The sequence below is a fragment of the Montipora capricornis genome, chromosome 4 (genome assembly GCF_036669925.1).
Source record: "Montipora capricornis isolate CH-2021 chromosome 4, ASM3666992v2, whole genome shotgun sequence".
In the NCBI taxonomy this organism is placed as follows: domain Eukaryota; kingdom Metazoa; phylum Cnidaria; class Anthozoa; order Scleractinia; family Acroporidae; genus Montipora; species Montipora capricornis.
In genome coordinates, this window is record NC_090886.1 from 43,244,574 (window position 1) to 43,252,073 (window position 7,500).

Genomic DNA, 7,500 nt, shown 5'->3' on the forward strand with positions numbered 1-7,500 from the left:
TTTGCAAAGTTAAAAAATCTCTCAGTAGTGTATTTAGAGCTACCTTTATGATTGGAAAAGTTAAGGTGGCTCTGAATCCGCCACAAATAATTTTTTTTAACACAGAGAATTTTATCCTAGCCAGTTGATCACTTCCCAGCAATACAAAATGGGCAACATCTGGTTTGTATTTCCTTTAAAAATTCCACGTGCATAAACTATGCATAAAATCTCCATCCTCTAATCTCATTGATCCTATTATGATTTTCTGAAGAAAACCAGAAACGGTTTTCATGAAGCCAAACATTTAAATCAATGTTCTTTCCATCTTATTCAATTGTTCATCTTAATTTAGGTTTTTGAATTCTGAATGCTACTACTCAATCCACCCTATTATTCAAGTGATCAAATATCTGCAGCCACGTACAGTGTAACATGTAGCCAAGAGGATACACAAGTGAGACTCCTAGTTCTTCAGCTGTTAATACATGTATGAATCACAATGATTGTATTATAAACTTTATTCCAAAATGGCCACCATTTTAGTAGTTTTGGTTTGATTGCAAATTGGCCCTTTTGGGCCTTATTCAAGGTTAAATGAAGTTATTCTTTTGACTTTTACGATTGAAAGCGAGGCCCAAAGGACCTAGTTTCAAGGAAACAAAGGAATACTAAAACGGCCGCCATTTTGGAATAAGGTGTATGATGGTTGTTTCATTAAAATTAATAAACACATTTTTCACTTCTCTGACTTCTGACTTCACCATTTCTGGATTAAAATAAGAAAGAAGTTAATAATTACCGCATTGTGCTTTATTGGTTTGTTTCACCTAAAAGTGTCTCTCTAACACAACACTACAATGGACAGTGAATGGGGCCCTTTTCAGCTGTTGTGAAATTGGGTGACCTGAGTTGAGTGGTAAATGGGTTAACAACATCAACGTCCACTCATGAATATCACTTTTAACTCTCTCTTCCTCAGTGACACTGATAGATTTTACTCAAACACCAGACAACTTTACTTATCAATGGCGGCCATTCAAGGGTTAGAGGGTTCAAAGTAGGTATTGAATAATCATTAGTGTCAGCTTTTTTCTTCCTTTCTGGACAGTTTTTTTCTATTCTGTACAGTCATTTGTTTCCGTGCCACACACCTTCCATGTTTTCAAGCTTCTCCTTGGTGCTGCCTTCGTCAGACTTCCATTTCTTTACCATATCTTTCGTAAAAATGAAAAGTCACAAATAGGTTCGTTACTGAAGGTGTCTAAGTTCATAATGTTCTGGCGCTTTATGAGCCACGTTAACCCCTTCCCAGCAATACAAAATGGGCTTCATCTGGTTTGTTTTTCCTTTAAAAATTCCATGTGCATAAACTACGCATAAAATCTCCATCCTCAAATCTCATCGATCCTATTACATTTTGCATGATTTTCTGAAGAAAACCCGAGACGATTTTTATGAAGCCAAACATTTAAATCGATGTTCTTTCCATCTTATTCAATTATTCGTATTAATTTAGGTCTTTGAATTCTGAATGGTACTGCTCAATTCACCCTATTATTTAAGTGATCACATATCTGCAGCCATGTACAGTGTAACAATCATGTAGCCAAGTAGATACACAAGTGAGACTCCTAGTTCTTCAGCTGTTAATACATGTATAAATCACAATTTATTATAATTATACTTTATTCCAAAATGGCCACCATTTTAGTATTTTGGGTTTGAATGCAATTAAATTGGCCCTTTTGGCCTCATTCAAAGTTAAATAAAGTTATATTCTTTTGAATTTTACAATTGAAAGGAAACAAAGGAATACTAAAATGGCCGCCATTCTGGAATAAGGTGTATATGATGGTTGTTTCATTAAAATTAACATCCACACCTTTCACTTCTTTGACTTCTGACTTCACCATTTCTGGAATAAAATAAGAAACATTAAGATAATAATTACCGCATTGTGTGTTCTGAATGTGGCTTTATGAACCATGGAAACCTCTGCATAACATAAACTTCTGATGAGACTGTTACTGGAAGCAATGTTTACTACAACACATTTATGTGGATGCACTTTATGGAAGTTGGAACGACAACTAGATCCAACAATCATGTGTAATTTACACGTACAACTTACAATAACTTAGGGTTTGGAGTTGGAGTGTTGAGCGTAATACCATTAATTTTGTCTATGCAATAACATGCAGGTTTGGAAGGGACAATCTGTAATGTTTCTTCCCAGCTTTGCAGAACATATATGATAATAACTTGGAGAAGGATTAGCAACTAACAAAGTTAGTGTCTGCATTTCATTAATGTGCAAATCCTTAACACATGTATCACACCGACCTACAAATTAATGGACCTTTTTGCCTGGTACGTTTTGTTTTCCCATTCCAGACCACATGATGATCTCAAAGAAATTTTCCTTTTGTTTTTTCATAAGTTAAGCATACATGTATGTTGTAGTTAAAAATCTTGTCAGGTACTTTTTCTTTCACTAGGTCGTTCTATTTTTAATCTGGGGTCAATTCAATAAAAAAGTTGTGTGGTTTTCAATCTTGTAAATTACTAGTGTATAGTCCAACTTGTGAATTGATGAATTCAATGAATAGTTTTTCTACACTGGAATTTACATGTCTAGCAACTGGAAGTAATTTAATATTGCTCTATTACTATTTTGCTCCCATCCTGTTTGCTTTCCCAAAACGTTTAGGGAACTGTTCTCTTACATATTTTTCAAAGCATGGTCCCTCTAGTTTATTGTATGAGTCACATCCGATCACACCTTTGTTGAGGTTTATACTAACGAACAGCTTGACACCTTCCCTTTTAAGGCCTTGGACAGCTTGTTTCTAATTATTATCCTACAGATTGTTGCTAATGAAATTCCTACTTCCTCAGCAACATCTTTAATTAGCTTTGTCGTTATCATGTTGCACAATAAATCACCATATTTTTGAATTTTTGACAATTCAAATACTAAAAGAGTAATGGAATAATAACGGAAGAAACTGAAAGCTGATAATATTATGTTTCTTTACCGATATTAACACCATTGGGATCAATTGTCCTGCCTTTTGAAATGAAAAAAGCTTCCTTGACCTTACGGATTGACTTGGAAAATATTTTTTCAATAGAAATTAAATTAACTGCCTACAGTTGTATCTGATCCAATGTACATGTACACTGACAGTTTGTCCATGGTTGCTTGAACACTGTTTTCTCGCTGCTTGAAGTTGGCTTCACAGATTTTTCAAACTTTCCGTCTTGAACAAGAAATCGGAATGGGCAAAACCTACACTTATCGTTTGCTGCAGATTCTGCCGGTTTGCTTCCATTCTTTACTGCTTTTTTGGGTGCAAGTAGACACTCCAGAGTGAATTTGTTTACAACTGCATGGTTAAGTGATTGACAGCTTTATTATGGTCTCTTAGTTTATTGATCAATTATTGTGGCGTGACATATAACTGGAAGCTCAACAGAAAGTGGGCAGCTACTCAGAAAAGACCAGTTTTACGACATGCGGTGTATTCCCCATTCATCCCAGATCTTCCGACTTTCCCCCGTCTAATATGGCAACCAAAAAGAAAGTACCCCCTGCAAGCAGGCTAGTGCACATGCATAAGAACATACTTGAAAGAAAGTTCCCTGGAGTCTGAGATGGGAAAACGAAACGTAACAGCTAAAATTGTACAGTTTTGGTTCTAGCAAAAATAATTATAGTAAGTCAACATTTTCTGTAGTTTTTCATGTTTCATCTTTTGGCAGGCAGAATTCTCTGAAAGCTGAAAAACCTGTATTGGCAAGATGCACAAAACACCTTTAATTCACTAACTTCTAATGGCATTAACTCCTTTGACATCAAGCATACCTTTCAGCTCACCAAGCTCCTCCTTGGTGTTATCATCATCTTTTTTCCACTGCTTTAGTAATTCTCGATAGTGCTCCTCAAAATCAGGATCCATGCACTCAGTCTTCAGTCGGCTGATCGCACTGGCATAAGTTGTTCCAGATCCAAGGGCTAGCAATGCATTACTTATATCCTGCCATAACATATTGAATGTTGCATCATCAACAGAAGCTTGGCTGGCATGAGCATAGACTTCATTTCTGTAATACTTGATTCTTGCTATGTTTGCCTCACAACTGTTATCACCAGGAAGAGGAAGCACGTCCCAGTTTCCAGTACTGGCAGGAGGACTGAAACCACATATATTTCGCAGCAATACCACCAGAAGCGTAATGTCAAAGCTGGCTGATGACACAGATGAACAAACAGTTGGGTATAGCTTTCCCCACTGTGTGGGATTCAAAATTTTTCTCTTTCTCAGTGACAGCAACTTAGGGTAATGTGCTGAAGTATTTGACAAAATCTTGTAAAGATTAGCTGGAGAATGTATTCTGTCAAAGGTATCGCGGAGGGCCTGAGATCCTACATCCACTAAAAGACGGCACAAACGGGCATAGTTTGTGCTCTCTCTTGTTGAAGGAAAGACTGCTGGACCAGATGCCATGTCCCAATCTGTTGACCACATAAATGTGCAAACTGACTGCAGTTCATTGTAATGGAATCATTCTATAACTGCACGTAAGCAATGCAATATGGCATGCAATAGGTGTAGCAGTTAACTACAGACTGATTTAAGTGAAATTGGGAGGGCATAATTAACCATCCTGCACAAGAAGGATTTAGCAAAAAGGGATGTGTGCCTGTTTAGGAAAAAATCAACCGATACAGCCTACAGTACGCTTTACTTAACCTAATGACCCCTGGGAGTGAGACTTAAAAAAACAGATTTTACTATGTCTGTCGCCAGAAAATTGTTTACTCGTCAACTGGGGGACTGTCCTTGGGCACCTGAAGGATCAATGGGTTATTAAACAAGGTGCCAGTATCAATTTCTGCTAGAAACCACAGAACTACCTCGAAAAAAAGTGCAAATCATCAAAACAGAATATAACACACCCTTCTTTTCAAAATCCTTCTCAAATAGTTACATTATTGATCAACCTGCAACACAAACACTAAACAAGATTAACTTGAGCGCTCTATTGGTTATTGTTATGGGCCTTACTGTTGAAAAAAGGGTCAAATTAGCCTTGGGTTAGTGCTACAAAACCAGTAAATTAACTTGAAGTTAAAACAGATGCCATTCAGAGAGTTGGCATCCACATTTTTATCTTTATTTCTCGAGAATTTCAACAGACAAAGCAAAATCAATATAACAGGCCGAGTGACCCCGCACTACAATATTTTATAATTTCTCATGCCCTTACCATTCCGGAAACAAAAATAGTTGATTGCAAGATTCAAATAGTTTCACAAGTTTATTTCACATTAACAATATTTAATGCCTTCGTGCACAGTAAGACAATAGACACAACTTGGGTGTAATTGAGGGGCAGGGAATGTACTGGCAAGGCACCACCCGTACCCACCACCCATATGGGGTCTTGGCACCTAGCCAAGGGGGTGTGTCACGCCTGTATTGCAAGGCGGGCATAGTTGCTGGCATAATTTCCTGGCACCAAGTTTAGCCCAGTCCAGCAAAGTAACAATATGCCTCCTCCCTAACAGGGCTTCAGCACAAGGCTAAAGGGCTGCCACAGGCAGCAATTCCCTGCACACATTTTATTTAAGAGAACTATTAAAGTAGGTTACAATAAAGGGAGAGAGGGATTAAACTGCGGAACAGAAAACAGAACAAGCTGAGCTTTGAAAATGTCAAACCGACAAGGCTCACATGGTGGGATTGAATGAAAGAGCCAAATAAGGTAATCACACAATGGGAAGTCACACTCTCCTCCCACGCTGACTGCCCAGTATTTGTTTCTGGCATTAACTAACATCTATTTTATTCTAAAATATCATTTAATGCTTTAGTGCACAGCAAGACAATAGACACAACTCGGGCATAAACAAGGAGCAGGGAATGTACTGGCAAAGTATGGATAATACCAACCGCCTGTATGGACCACCAGAGGAGGGGCCTACAATTGTAGGCACCTAGCTGAGGGGGTGCCTCATGCCTGTATTGCAAGGTGGGCATACACTGTAGTTGCTGGCATAATGTCCTGGGCCCAAGGTACATGCAGCAAAGTCCAGCGAAGTAACAATATTCCCCCTCCCTAACTGGGCTTCAGCTCAGGGCTGAAGGGGTACTGCAGGCAGCAATTCCCCGCCCAAAATGCCGAGATAGACGAGGAGTACCCTGTGCAAAGCCCTTTTAGCGGTTTTCTCCCAACTTGACAGGGAGAAAGAACAACCCCAACTCCATGGGGTTGCAATGCCAAAAAGCAAACATTGCCTGCCCCAAGGGTGAAAGAAGAGAACGCTGAGTGGAGATATGGGTCAAAATCGTGACAGGAGCATAAAGAACCCAAACCAATGGGCATTTCCTAGAGACTGGAGGGCAACAAAACATTTCTGGTAAAATACTCATTTACAATAGTGTAACATGAAGTTGAAAGCATAAACCCCAAACAAAGGGAATTTCACAGAAAGCCCTCAAGTGCCCAACGGGCCTTTTCCTTCTTGTTTTTTCTTTTTGTTGTTGTTGTTTTGTTTTGTTTTTTATTATATGGAAGAAACATGGCATCAAGCTTAGGACAGTGTTTTCACCCATGTGACTGCCAGCATGTGGCTAAAAGCAGGGGCGGATCTCAGATAAATGGTGACCGGTTTCCGGTTTATTTATTACAATTTAATGGCAGAAATACGTATATACAGGTATAATACAGAGAGATTAAAAAATGCCATAAGGAGGGTCTGCAAAGAGTCCCAGACCCCATGTAAGAGCAGACCACCAAATACAATTATAATACAATTGAGATACTTATTATACAATAATAAAATTTTAATAAAAATAAAAAACAAAACTGATTCAGTACAGTGAAATCATGTTTTGTCCATAAGAGATTTCTTCACTTTAAATTTAAAATTCCTGGTACAATTTGCAGTAGAATGTCCACCAGCAAAATATTCCAAGAATCTGCTATTGAAGAATCTACTTAAGGGGATGCCAACATGATTGCTGTGGCTGTAGGTGAAAAATGGCCTATGTTGGGTAGCTTAATCCATTGACTCCCAGGGGTTCCCCATTGACGGGTAAAATCGTATGGCGTTAGACAGAGTAAAATACTAAGTCTGGCCGGTTTCGGCCGGTTTGGTTGTCGATGGGTTGAGGACGGTGCCTATTATTGTTATTGCGCATACGTTCTGCGCATCTCGAGATGCTCAGATTTCCTATGGGTGATGCTTATTAATACAGGGATATTTTTGCGCGGTTCAAAACTATGTGGAGAAAGCAGAACTTTAGCAAGTGCTCTTAGTATGCAAAAAGAAAGCTTTTGCATGCATTTTTCAGAGATAATTAAATATTGTTGATTAATTATCTTCGAAAAATGCGTGGTTACCCCCAATTTTCTTTTCAGATTTCAATGACACTTGTTAAGATCACCCTGCGAACAGGCCTCCTTTCGTCTTTTTCTCTACTGAGGAGGACAAAAGTAGGCTCTGCC

General features: G+C 38.5%; 1 protein-coding gene across 2 annotated transcripts in view; it reads right to left on the bottom strand.

The window, feature by feature from the left end:
* The window catches only part of LOC138047051 (E3 ubiquitin-protein ligase DZIP3-like), a 9,296-nt gene that overhangs the window by 691 nt on the left and 1,105 nt on the right, over positions 1-7,500 (bottom strand). Inside the window, exons 3-6 of one of the 2 annotated variants that reach the window (XM_068893743.1) lie at positions 3,851-4,501; positions 1,865-1,897; positions 1,134-1,196; positions 1-748 (exon numbers count right to left, since the gene is read on the bottom strand). The exon at positions 1-748 is cut by the window's left edge and continues 691 nt beyond it. In XM_068893743.1, coding sequence (XP_068749844.1) covers positions 651-748; positions 1,134-1,196; positions 1,865-1,897; positions 3,851-4,493 — 837 coding nt within the window. In that variant the 5' untranslated portion in view covers positions 4,494-4,501 and the 3' untranslated portion in view covers positions 1-650. The remainder of the gene's footprint in view (positions 749-1,133; positions 1,197-1,864; positions 1,898-3,850; positions 4,502-7,500) is intronic. The other variant, XM_068893744.1, reaches the window with a different exon arrangement.